General features: G+C 40.8%; 1 protein-coding gene across 3 annotated transcripts in view; it reads left to right on the forward strand.

Moving 5' to 3' along the window:
- LOC110988306 (uncharacterized) overlaps nt 1–10,413 on the forward strand; it is an 88,921-nt gene extending 78,508 nt beyond the window's left edge. For all 3 annotated transcript variants that reach the window (XM_087141055.1, XM_022251675.2, XM_087141056.1), the window contains exons 5-11: nt 1,446–1,586; nt 2,663–2,928; nt 3,818–3,960; nt 4,708–4,879; nt 6,542–6,654; nt 7,761–7,845; nt 9,037–10,413. In XM_087141055.1, the coding sequence (XP_086997181.1) occupies nt 1,446–1,586; nt 2,663–2,928; nt 3,818–3,960; nt 4,708–4,879; nt 6,542–6,654; nt 7,761–7,845; nt 9,037–9,093 (977 nt within the window). In that variant the 3' untranslated portion in view covers nt 9,094–10,413. The remainder of the gene's footprint in view (nt 1–1,445; nt 1,587–2,662; nt 2,929–3,817; nt 3,961–4,707; nt 4,880–6,541; nt 6,655–7,760; nt 7,846–9,036) is intronic.
- The last annotated feature ends 3,398 nt before the right edge of the window (nt 10,414–13,811 follow it).

Raw genomic sequence — 13,811 nt, forward strand, 5'->3', positions numbered from 1 at the left:
ATGGTGAATGCTAGATATTGATGGTTTGCCAGATGCTGGTGCCTTTTGAGGTAGTCCACAGTTGTTCCGGGATGCTCATGCATTATTGTGCGCAAAATATGTGTAAAAGTAATATTTATGGCCTCTTTTACAGCTGAGAGGTTTTGGAGCTATTTGTTGTTATATCTTTGACAATTGTCAACAAAATGTGACTGCCAGATTTTGAACCTGGTACCTGTTGGATATGAAATGCCCCTTTCTCAACCAAACTGTCCAGTAGTTTTGCCAGTATATTTTTGTAAGTCCTGAAATAGAGATAAGGCAAGTTCAGAGGAGGGCCTGTTGTTTTTTTTCCCCAAATATTGTGGCAGACATACCCTGTAATTGGAGAGTAATTTGTCGGTAATTGAAGACCAATATCAGACCCCACCTAGTTCACAGCTGTCTGGAAACTTCAGGTGGAAGTTCAGTCCCAGACCAAAATCCAGATGACATGAACTAGATTTTGCACCAGGCTTGCCCAAATTTTTCATGTCACATTTGTAAAAAATTGCCTATCACATGAAGCAGGTTGGATCCTTTCTTCAAATTTTGTCACAACAATAAACATGCTATGAGGAGGTTTAACCCTAAAAGAGCCAGGTATTTTGGACCTTCTTGTGGAGGGGGGGTTCTTTATCTCCCCCATTTTCTTGGAGGGGGGAGAGGGAGAATCCCAGACATTTTCTCCGACTGCATTTGTTCACCCACCGAGCCTTAAGCTTTTCCCAGTAGTGTCTTGCAGTCGCTTTGATACCAGTCTTGTGGAGACGGGTTGGCCAAAAATGCCCCCCTCGACGTACTCACTGCACAAAGGCTGGCATGCGGGAGGGCCTAACTTCAAATAATTGTAACAACAAAATCCTACGTCTGATACAAACTTCACAGACACTCTCATAATTAAAGTCTTTGCACACATGCTAAATTTCAAAACAATCCAATGTGAGCCAGCTGAGTTCTTAGCCCTGGCCATGGGATGGTTTTCCCCCCCCCCAAAAAAAAGCCTGTCTCTTTTAAGGTTAATTATTCAGGCCTTGTTCTTTGTGCCTGCCTTCTCGGGCAGCCAGTTCCTACAAGCTCCCACGCCTGCTGCAAGGGCTGGGTTTTGGCTTCCTGCCTTGCTGCTGCTGGCTGTGCTGCTCGTTAATTTCCTGGCCAGCAGTGTATCCAATGATATATGGCTGTGCGTATTACGGGGAAGATACGTGCGCACCAAGATACGTGCGCACCGGCCCAATCATGACAAGATACCGGTACATTTAGGTCAGCGATCATTCCAGAGTTCAGGCATTAAAACTCTTTATACCTACATTGCCAATGTTCTTTGACAACTATAAACCACATCTAGGGTGATAGCACGTTGATTTTTCAGCCATGTGATGGACTTTAAACTGGCCTTAGACCCTGCCTGACTCTCTGCTTTGCAGGCGTGGTGGAATACCTGACGACGGAGATCAGCACGTCCAAGCAGAAACGCTTCAGCCTGGTCACTTTTGTGGACACACCCGGCCTGGTGGATGGCGACATGAAGTATCCCTTTGACGTGGACAAGGCCATCATCTGGCTGGGTAAAGAATGTCAAGTACCAGTAGTTGGGGGGGGGGGAGGTAGACGATAAAATGTCTGGCTTCAATCGGTGTGGTATGACAGTTTAATGCACTAGTGCAGGGAAGACTGTCAAAAAAACCAGTCATGAGTATCAGGTTGAAGAAAGACAAAGGAATGCTTTTGTTGCTGTTCATGTGAATAGCTTGTGAGTTGAAGACAGATTGGAGGTCTTTTAATGGTCTTGTGGTTGTCTAAAGGGGTCTCAATTAAAGAATTTGTCTTGGTGGCAGCGTATCTTCAGAAGCTGTCCTTCATTGCTGATGAAAACGCACTGTAACAGGGATAAAACTTGAACCTTCAAAGTTGTCTGAGTTACTTCATGTAACTTCTTTCTTGATACTAACGTTGTAATTTGACAGTGCCTCATTACCAAAGTTGAAAATAAAAGGATTTGATCAGGCTAGCTAGAAAAGTACCAGAGTGTGATGTTTAATTAGGGTGACAGGATCTCTCAGCAAATATGCGTTCCTATCAGTAAGCCTTTTGTGAGTTTAATTTGAATAGAATCTAGTACTCTGCGTTCTTTAAATACACGTGAACATTAACAATTTGAATTCTCCATACTAAAAACACTGTTGCTATACCTCGTGATTCGGGGCAAGCTTTTGCTTAGTTACATAAGAGACACCTTGCACCAATATGCTGTTCTCAATGGATAAGAAGGGCACAAAGGAGCCAGTCCATTCCAGAGATGGTGGTCACTATGCAAAAGCCTGTCCCGAATCATGAAGTATTGTTAGGTTTATGTGCAATCAGATAACTCGGTGTGCCAGATTTGATTCGAATTTAATTCACAAATGGCTTATTATAAGTCTCTTCGAGCCCAATCACAAGTCCTTTCACAAGAGCCTAAGTAATGGGGTGACCAATGACATATGAACGTTACAGTTGATTTGATAGTTTCACTTGGCTTAAGGCTTGTTGTCTTCTGATGGACCTGAAATGGACATGCAGGGACTTAAGATGGGGTCGACTTCAGTGAAGGACTCTTCCAGTGTGACGCCCATTTACTTCTCTTGTCCCCACCCCTTCTCAGGCAACCTGGCGGACCTGATCTTCGTCTTCTTCGATCCCATCGGCCAAGCGCTGTGCAAGCGGACACTCAACCTGGTGGAGAAGCTGAACGAGACGCATGCCGACCGTATGAAGTTCTACCTAAGCAAGGCGGATGAGGCAGGCCACGAGAGCGACCGGCAGCGCGTGCTGATGCAGATCGTGCAGGAGCTGTGCAAGCGGCCTGGCCTGAACCGCACGGGCTTCGACATGCCCACCATCTACGTCCCGACGCAGAGCTCCAACAAGGTAGGCCAGCACAGAATGTAACTGACCCGTCACTGCAGAATGAGCATCAAGTCGGAAATCAATATTTTTTTGAACAGTGTGGCAAAACCAAGTTTGGAAGGGCCGGTTGAGGTGTTGTTGTTAAAGTGAACCTCATTCTGTAAATTCTGTTCTACTTTCAGTTTTTGACTTTGAAGTAACTGTTTTTGTTATCAGACCAAATTTTATTCCATTTTCTAAGATGACAGATCATGGTACTTGATGCAGTGAGGAGTATTTCTTAAAAAAACAAACTAACTAACTAAATGTACATCTACATTTCACAGTTGATGTTCCAACTTCCAAACAGTACCCTCACATTTTGAAAAGCTCTTGTTAGAACTGTACTGTCCAGGAATCAAAAATATTCTATTGTTTTGAAAAGTCTATCATGGAGCTCATTTTGTGTTCCAAGGTCACAATTTGGACTGCTGTGAAAATCTGCCATCACAAGGGCTACCAGCCTCACGTTAATATGCATGTGTTGACGGTAATGTGAATAAGTCGTGTGCATTTGATGTGAAAGTTCAAATTCCTAGCTGCACTTTTGTATACTTAGTGTGGAAAGGGAAGTGAATCCAAAGGTAAGTGAGCCACGGCTACAGTCTTGGCAGACTTTCTAAGTTTGAAAAGTTATTCACAGATTGATTTTTAACCGTGTTGTCACAAATTGCTTGCTTTTGCGGCCTTCCAATAAGATTCAATGTGCAAATATCAATCAAGGGAGATTTAAATATGTATTGTTGGATTTGAAAATGCAAATTTGAAGCCAAAATTGAAGTCCATATGGGTAGTTTCTCCCAAATTGTCTGAAAGTTTATGCTTAAGGTCTCTTCTTCAATAAGCTGTTTTTTTTCTTTGCTGTGTGAAGAGTCGCTGTGTAAACCAGATCGAGACAGTGTGCGTCCACATTGAGAAGGCCATCAATCAGACAATACAGAACACGTTGAACTCGCTAGAGAAAGATTGCGAGAACATAGCCAGCCTTATTGACAAGAGACTGGACTCGGACAGGTGAGGGAGAAAAGATGCCACCAATGCGCCTCTGTCCCCGTTCTTATTCATTTCCTGTCTCATGGTCTGCGAAATTCATTTTTTTATCTGCTTCGCTACTTCACTGCTTTTGAGCTTTTTTTAGGGGAGGGGGATATGTTTTAAACAACACAAGTGAAAAATTAAAATGCTCTAGATGCAAATTGTGACTGGAACACCAAACCCAGCCATCCATTTAAACTGGAACGTGTGGGACTTGTGGAACATCTTATGCAACTAAACTATCAAGCAGTTTGGCAGTGTCTTTTCTGGTTGGCCCTGAAACAGAGATAAGGCAATCTCTCAGGAATTTTTCCTTGGACAATTTTTTCCCCCCAACTAGATGTTTTGGCAGACACACCTGTAATTGGAGAGTTGTTTTTTGGGCAATTAAGGACTGATATCAGACCAGAGGGGTTTCTAGGTGTCCCAGAAATAGTCCAGTCCTGGACAAAAATTCACACGTAACATGAAGTAGATTTTGCACCAGACCGAGTTTTGTCTGTCTCATTTTTCCATGCTCATTACACTGAGCAGATTGAATTTTTCTTTTGCCAATGGTGTGACAACGGTGAAGATGCCAGTAGAAATCTTAACCTTAAAAGAGCAAGGGATTTTTTGTGGGGGTGGGGAAGGAGACTTGGGAACTTGATTTTAGAAACTCTGGTGTGAGAGCATTAAAAAAATTCAGGTTTTGATCTTTGTTCCTCATTTGCGCCTGCCTTCCAGAGCGGCCAATTCTTACAACCTCCGTGCCCGTGGCAAGGGCTTCATCTTCTTTCTACTGGGCCTCCTCCTGCCGGCTGTGCTGCTTGTCAACTTTCTGGCCAGCAACGTGTCCAACGATGTCTTGGTGTCTACACTAGGGAAGAACGGGGCTGAAACATTAAAACTTTACCTGGTTAGTCAATATCTTCTTCGTAGAAGGTGGATAACACATGGTTACTTTCAACAACAATATCAGGTCTGATTAGACGCCCCCCATCACCGCCCTTAAGACAACTTGGTAGGAAAAATTTTTTAAGCAGCCTACAGCACATGCTGTAAGAGCATACATGTATATATCAACAGAAATTGGTTGCTTGTGCTTACTACGTCCTGTGTCAAACATACATAAGGGTCCGTCTATATATATTAGGGGTCCAATTTTTTTTGTGTGTGTCGCTGTCAAGTCGGACATGTTATTCTGTAAGTTCAGAACACATTCTCTAATTTCCAAGGGCGATAAATTACTGCAAATGACCTGCCCTACAAATAGAAACAGTTTGAAATCAAATTCGGTGATATTTCAGTGTCAGATTACACTGGTCAGGTGTAACAGGGACACAAAAATGTGTCAGTTGGATCCTGAATTTATAGGATGACCCATAAACATGTGTGTACATGCAGTGTTTTCTCAGAAAAGTGACATTGTTTCCAAGTGAAGAAACCAAATGTTATCTCTAGTTCCTCTGTTGTTCTTGCATGGAATAGTGGCCCGCGGAGTCTTGGCAGTTGGGTTATTAATCAAGTCATTTCTGAAAACCATTCGAAGCCAGTTTAAAATATGCCTTTAGCAAGTTAAATTTAAATGAAATCCGACATACTGAGTTATCCATTTACACATAAACAGAATTTGAATTCCCTACACTTAAAGACACTGTTGCTATACCTCTTGATTTGGGGTAAGCTTTTGTATAGAGACCACCATCTCTGGAATGGACTGGTTCCTATGTGCCCTTCCTATCCAAGGAAAACAGGGCAAGGCAACGGGTCTCTTATGAACCAGAATCTAAGCAAAAGCTTGCCCCCAATGAGGAGATATAGTAGCAGTGGCTTCAGTGTGGAGAATTTCATTTATGTTCATGGGAATTTAAAGAACTCAGTGTACCAGATTTTATTCCAATTTAACTTGCAAAAGGCTTATTAATGGTTCTTGTTCAGTCAAGGACCAGTAGTTAGCTTGTGGTTGGTTCTTGATGCACTCAGCACATGTGCAATGAAGTCGAAGTACTAATGACTTTAGTCAACTGTTGCCTGGTCATGGGTCAACAACCTCAATTGGTTCAGTGACTTGACTGTGAGAAAATGTGGTGGCTGGTTTGTTTTGTGGACGAGATCTTTGATATGGACGACATGCTTTCTTGCCATGGTCATCTTTGCACTGTGTTATCAAAATGGCCATGGCAACCAACAACGCAACCAACCTCACCAGGTTGGTCACAAATACTCGACTTGACCAGTCCAATCATCAGCGACTCGCATGTGCTAGATCAGAGATAGTTGACCTGTGGTTAACTATGGGTCTTGATCGGACATGCCCAATGTGAATGTATTCGTCTCCCATGTACCAGTTTTTTAACAGTCATGTACTTCATGAGTACTTTTTAACCACCATATACTTAACTGTTGCGATCAGCAACATGAACTGGAGACAGCGAATAAAGTTTTTTGATCGGAAAAAAAAACAACAAATTTGAGCTTTGGATGCATAGCAATACTTCTGTAAACTTTGGCAGTGAAATACTCAGTACTCACTTTCAACGCACCTCCATTTCTTTTTTGGTTTATCTTCCTGATACAGCGTCCCATAGGCTCCATGTGGGAATCGATACCTAGGGATTACCATCTCTACGCTCTCATTGGACTCGTCATCTCATCTCTCCTCCTCCTGGTCCTCGCTAAAATGTCAACCAGGTTAGTTGGCTTCATCTCGTTATTTTTTGGGGGGGTTGGGGGGCGGGGATGGATCTGTTGTTGTGCACAGATCAGTATCTGCTTATGTCATTCATGGACATGTATGTTTCTTGTGCAGAGTGCTTTGAGGTAGTTTTTCTCAAGTTGAAATGCTAACTCAAAAACAGTTTGGTGTATTCTCGGAAGGGGGGGCAGAGAAGCTGAATCAGGGATGCGAACCTGTCGGGTGTGAGAGTTGTCAGGATTTTTCCTGACTTCAGGATTTTTTCCTCAAAATTGTCCTGGTTTTTCAGGATTTTTCAGACAATCTGTTTTCAACTCGCGGAAGTCCCGAGTTTAATCATTAAGTTGTTTTGACATGGTAAAAGTTGGTATGAAACACAAGAAATAGTTGTTTGTAAGGTGCCTTCAGACAGACAGAAATGTATACCACAGATCCTACCATACGCTGCTGTGGGGCCCTCAATCTCACCCCTGACCTGTGAAGCTGATTGGCTGTTCGAGTGTGGGAACATACCTTTGGCTCATGGGTTTGGGAGTTGTCGGGGTTGAAATAGAAATGGAATGCCAGCCGTTCGTGACATTGATTGACAAGCTCCTATGCCATTGGTGATGTCGTGAATGCAGTGTGGAAATTGCGGCCTACCTCGTGAATGATTTAAGCTGGCTTAAGAGGTTGCACAGAGTTTAGTGGTTGAGCAAACTTACTGGGGTGTGTGGTTGCCGTCTTGGTCATAGAGTATTTCAGCAGCTCACATGCTGAAAATTACTTTGTGGCATTGTCACAGCTAAAATGTAGAGTTCAGTGGATGCAGTTATGCATAGTTTTGATCTCTGTTGTGAGCTGTCCAGTGTTTTGTGACATGTACTGAAGAGCAATTGGTGATAACGTTTGCAAACGTGAAGTTTGTGTGTGCATTTTTTTCAAACAGTACAATTTCTTCAACCACAAATTTCCAGACTGGTCCAAACCACACTTCTGAATGGCAGCACGTGCTTCAGTTACACCATCCTTGAAAGCTTATTTGGTTGTAGATTACGACCTCTTATTTGAACGTTTGGCTAGTAAAATGTAATCTAATTGGCATTCTCTCTCTCTCCACCAGGCTAAAGTCAACGCTGAGTCGGAAACAGAAACGAGTGCTGAGCGAACAGAAGGACTTTGTCCAGAACCACGTGAGGGTAACCAAGGTGAGAAACAATGCCCTTGGCAACGGAAGCCCTTTAATTATCCTCAAGCAGAACATTTGGTAATGTGGTCATTGTTGGAGTGATTATATTTGTGAACTGTGCAAAAGCCCAAACAAAGGACAAGTTTTGTTCCCTGAACCAACCTTGAAAGTGATACAAATTATTTTTTTTTTTTTATTTGATTCGAATGTTTGATAAAAATGACACTTCTGTCGACTCCCTAGCCTAATTTTTGTGTGCACCGAGCTGTATGGTTCTTTTTTTACCATCTTTTTTTTTAAAAGCAGATTTGCTTGAAAAAGGAAGTGGGTTCCTGTTGTGTGTTTGAACTCACCGACACCTGTAATCCGAAGTCAGATATTCTCAATGTACATGCATTTAGGACTCAGTGCAGGGGTCAGAATTAATGACAAAAACAACTGGACCACACGGCCGATACATGTACCACACAGATTTCACTTGATTAAAACACACTTTACATGACCAACACAAGTAACCAAAGTGAATGATCCGGCTGTCTTGTTAAACATGTGCTCTCCCAAAAGTTACATGTGCGTGTCATGAAATGCCTATGCTTGTATATATATATATGTACCTTTATCCCAAAGAAAGTGAAGCCGAATTTCTCTTTTACAAAAATTTGAGAGTAACTCATAGATAAATATGTTGGAAATCTGTTAAACTGCAGGAGTTGAACTGATGCTGCAAGACTGATGTTTACAATCACTGGCCTTGGTTCACTGGTCTAAAGAGTATATTGAACCCTGCGTTGAGCAGGAATGAAAGCCTTTGTCCCAGTTTTTGCTACTTAATAATAATTTATTCATTTATAATGCGCAAGCTTCGTGCAGATATGTTCAAATATGCTGTACAATGAAGACATTAAACGTGATCCAGCAAATGACATTCAAGGGCACCTCAGGCAGCCACCAAACAGCCCACATCCACCTACATCTGTAGAGAGAAGACAACAAGAAGCAGTTACAGTTTTAGAGGTGGGAGGAAACCCCAGAGAAGAAGTTTCTGGGTGACACCCACAGAATCAGGTGCATGTAGGGACTGAAAACCCAATGCACATGTGAACCAAGGCGAGAATCGAACCCGAGCCGCAGAGACAAAAGGCAAGGAAAAAACTACTTTGCCAACCTGACTCCTTAACTTAAGCTTAAGCTTTTTTTTTCCTTTTCACAGGAGAAACTTTACTCTGAGTATTTGCAACAGAGTGTGGCTGCCCATGACCTCAATTGACCCTTGTGATCACCTCTGACCTAGTTTGGAATGATGAAAGCCAACTGACAATCTTGGGGATTTATGGATAATTTTTCAGGCGTTGAAATCTTTTTCTCTATTTTCGACAGAAAACTTTTCTACAAGAGAGTATTTTATTAGATTAATAGCATGCAGGTGATAGGAATTTCCATTAATTTTATTAATTGATTTTGTTGAAATTTTTTGAGGTGTTTTGTTGTTCAAATGATTAAATTTAGCTTTTTTTTTGGTTGGAAAATTTCTGTTGATTTTGCACTTTGGGTGTTCAGAATTACGTTGTGAAGTTCAAATATTTCTTGCCAAATTCAGTCAAATATCCACAGATTGTGTGCTTTTTGCGGAAGTGCTTCTTTAGTTGAAACAATTAAAGTGTCCGCAAATCGAACATTTTGGTCCAAAATTTGATTATTTTTTTCTTAAAGGGTTTTGTTAATCTGTTTTTCCTTTCAGTAGTTTTTGTGTGGTGTTAAACTTTTGACAAAAAGCAATCACTTTCTGGTTTTCAAATGTGAAGATAAATAATACATCCACGAATGCTTTTGAGAAAATCTTCAGTACTTAAGAAAATGAGATCTCACTGAATATTTTAATAGATTCTTGAAATGAATTTTTTGCTCACAACTTTCTTACTGAAACAAGTGGTCATGATTGATGGGGTTTTTTCAGCATGTGTTATTATTATTTTTTTTTTTGGTGTTCATTCTTTGTTGAGGTGGATTTTATCAAATTTAATCCAACAGGGACGGAATTAGTTGACCGTAGGGCAGTGAAGATCACAAAGTCCACTGGAGCAGTTGGAATGACCCAAGACTAGTGTAGGCATTAAAACCAAAGCGCTTCAGAGCACACTGCATTGTAGTGACCTGGTAGTTGTGTGTCCCATGGAACTCTACATGGTGTGATGCTTCCTTGAAAAAAGAATGGTGGCGTACATTGCTGGTCACAAACCACGAGGCAGCAGTGAAAGCCCAGGTCTCGGTTGAAGTTTCCATGGCAGATTTCTCATTTAAGCCCTGTTCAAGTGTGTTGAAGATCTTGCTCACTTTCACATGCTTTGGAGGCCCAAGTCTGTACCTTGCACTGAGATGAGGTTTTTGTCTCTATTGTTTCCTTAAATGAGGACCGTCCGTAGTTTATGGAGTCAATTCTGTTTTATCTTCCTACCCTTTTATTTGGTTTGCCATAAATTGACATTGTAAGACTTAGGCTTTTAATGGTTAATGGATTCTTGGGGGGGGGTTCGGTAATGTTTAAATGTGTTTGAATTTTGATGGAATAAAGTTTCTTGATGAAATAATACGCTTGTCTCTGGATATGTAGTTTTTGCGTGCATCAGCACATTCTTGATTCTGAAGGCAGTATCTTTATTGATGCAGATGTTTCATTTTGTACTTTTTACTCTTGCTACTTTAGTCCAATTTCAGATGCTGTGGATCTTTTGCTGTTGATTACAAGCAGCTAAGACAAAGCCCAAAATACCTGATTGACACGTATCTAAGAACACTCCTGAAGGTCCAGTGAAAGTTGTTGAAAATCCAGAAAATGGCCTTAATCATGGCCAAGCACGAACGGCCAAAAGAGGATTTTTTTATTCATTTTTTGGGTCACAATTAATGGTGTAAACATTAAATGCTTATGACTTGGTTACGCATTTATTGTTATTTTTAAAAACTCAAATGTTTTCTATTTCTGTTACCCTTTAAATACACCATCATGTGTGGTCCCAAAAGTGTTGACAAAGGTTATTTTCTCCATTTACAAGGTTTTTAAAACACAAATCTATTGAAATAATGAAACAGCATATCAGAAATGAAACATTTTCCTGGCAATAATTTTTGTCAAAAATAGCAACCCTACAGTTACACAGTACCTTTATATTTTAGTGTTGGACCAAATGTAAAGGCCCCAAGGAATTTTTAAAGTGAGCTTTTATTTCATTTCATTTTCGGCATGAAAATTCCAAATGTGCATGAGAATAACCCAAGATGCCAAAGACTTGCGCTCAAGAGTTGGCAGCCCGGTGTGTAATGAAAGACATAATGACAAGCTATTCAGAGACACTGTGACATAAAAGTATCCAATTTAATTGACCTAATTTTTATGGACTATAAACTGTGTCTAATATATATTGTTGAACAGCACGGAGGGGAATATTGTCCCTTAGTGGTGCATTAGAAGGCCATAGTGATGTCACGCCAACAGCAAGAATAGAGACTAAGTGTTGAAAGCCACAAGGTGTGCCAGTTTTGAAGGCCCAAATGTGTTCATGTCTCTCACAGGTAGATTCAAAATCTGTTCCTTAGGCAGTGGCTTAGGTTGTGTTGGACTCTTACTGACTTTGAGTTAGAGGCTGTTCACATGTATTCATTTTATTCATGAATGGGCTATTTTACGTCATATATTTGAAGTCTCTAACCCACAGTGTATTTGGTCATTGCTTGACACTACTCAAACACTCGGATAAATGATAATTGCCCTGCTGCACAGACTGTGATGGCAGCCATGGAAATAGGAATCACTCAAGGGGTATTGTTTGATATTCCACTTTTGATTTGATACCAAAAGAACGACAGATTTACAGGCTGTCCTTTTGCTCATGTAAAAAACTTTGTGATTGAAAAACCTAACTTTACTTTGCTTGTATTTTTTTTCATTCCTCGTGTTTAGATTAGCGAAGGCCTGATTGCTAGGTGAATGTACTGCAATAGCTGCCTATGTTGAGGCTGGCTATTGTATCTCTTGCATCGTGGTGCGAATGGACTGACCAACGATGAAATCTCCTAAGTTGATGATGCAGGTTACCATGCAGGTAAGAGTCTCATGTATTGCATATGCTTGCAAGATGCTGAAGTTACCTTTGGAACTGTGTATAAAAACCCAAAAATGTTGCAAAACCCTTAAAATAATTCAAAAAGCAAACCAAATCCACTCCCCACTCCTCCATTTTGGTACTGGATCCACCCTTGGCTTTTAGCTTGTAAAAACAATGGGTGCTTTTGGTTTAAGCTAACACAGGGCATCCTCCCATTTCCATGAAATTCCTACAGATTGAAATCACAGTAAAGCGCTCTCAATCGTCCAGAAAGGCATGACGTCACTTTTTAATTCACTTCAACCAAAAGGGATGTTTAAGAAGATAAATCACAAAAGACGTACAATGTGCAGTGTTAGGTTAGTCCATCAGAAGTCCTGTCATGAGTAAGAGATCAGAGTCCTTTCATCGTAGTTTATTCTCTGACTTGAAAATTGTTGAAAAGAATGATAGACTTGGAGGGACTTTGTGTCGGACTCAATTACAACACAGACTGTTTTGTATGAAATAAGGTGAGAAATTGAGGATCATACAAGGATCCTTGCATTTTGGTCAGAATTGTCTGAGTTTCTGCTGCAACTCATTCTTCTGTGTTTAATTTCTTCCCAGACATTGTTGACATGGAAAGTTGTGCATAAGGAAAACCAGACAGTGCTGATGAGAAGGGGGCCCTCGCCTCCTTCAGTGAGGAGAGAAGCAAGATGGAGGACAAGATCCCAGGGGACTTCCCAGAGATGATTCGTGAAAATGTCAAGGAGAAGAAGTAACTCAGATAGATGCCAGTCCTCACCTCCGTCACTGAGAAGGAAGAGTTTCCAAGACTGCATGAGGAATCCTCGTCAGAATCGTAGGCATTGATTCACAAAAAGGCAAGGAAAGGACTCAATCTTCTTAGAGATGCAGTTTCGTGCTTCCACCTTAGTACGCGATGGAGCGAGTCTATCTGCATTTGTACACTACTCAAAAGAAGCAAAGGATAAGAATTTTAAAAAAGAATTCACGTTGTAAGAAATAAAAGTGTCATAAATGTTCTGGCAACAAAACAAAAATTTATTGGTTCCAGTCCAATGCATACTTTCTCTACAGAGTACTGAAGTCCCATGACTCTGAAAAACACTTTGGTCAGCACCTTGTCCAGGTCTCCTACACAGCCCTAAAAATGATGAAAGTGGAGTTTGGGGAGAATATGAGTTGCTAGAATGATATCCTGATAATGTGAGGGCGCTGTTTATGAGTTAGAATGATTTCCTGATAATGTGAGGGCGCTATTTTGTATTCTGAAATTATTACAGCAGAGAAATGAACTTTGAAGATATGATACCGGGTACATACATGTACATTTATCTCAGTGTGAAAAAATTGACCTTTTTTGTTTCAGAAAAATAATGCATACATCTGTTTGTAAATCTCCCCCAAGTCACATATTTTTATCATTATCCATAAAAATAGACTGATACATTTCCTACTTGTTTGTGACCGGCAAAGTTCATTTCTAAACAAGGGAGACTCTGTTGCTGAGAAAATTGCGCCCTCTCTTGGTCAAGCTTGGGGCTCATTAAACTCCGACAACTGTTACGCATTCTCATTTTATCAATAGACACCTGGCTGAAATTTTCAAAGACAAATGTCTGATCCTTTTTTGTTGAGTAGTTGTATATTGGTAGAGAGAAACGCTCCTATAAATAATGAACACACACACAGTGCTTGGTGAAGCATACCTCCCCAACTGTTCTGATTTCATTGGGTCATTATTTCAAAGGCCTAAAAATTGAACCGTTCCAATTTCCGTAAAAAAGGGAGGAAAAATTCCTTGCAAGAGGGCACCATTTGCCTAAAAGGAGGTACCATTTGCAGAAAAAAGAGGGTTGTATTTGCTCCACATATG

This window comes from Acanthaster planci, linkage group LG09 (genome assembly GCF_054643075.1).
Source record: "Acanthaster planci isolate LZ-2023a linkage group LG09, COTS_SCS, whole genome shotgun sequence".
In the NCBI taxonomy this organism is placed as follows: domain Eukaryota; kingdom Metazoa; phylum Echinodermata; class Asteroidea; order Valvatida; family Acanthasteridae; genus Acanthaster; species Acanthaster planci.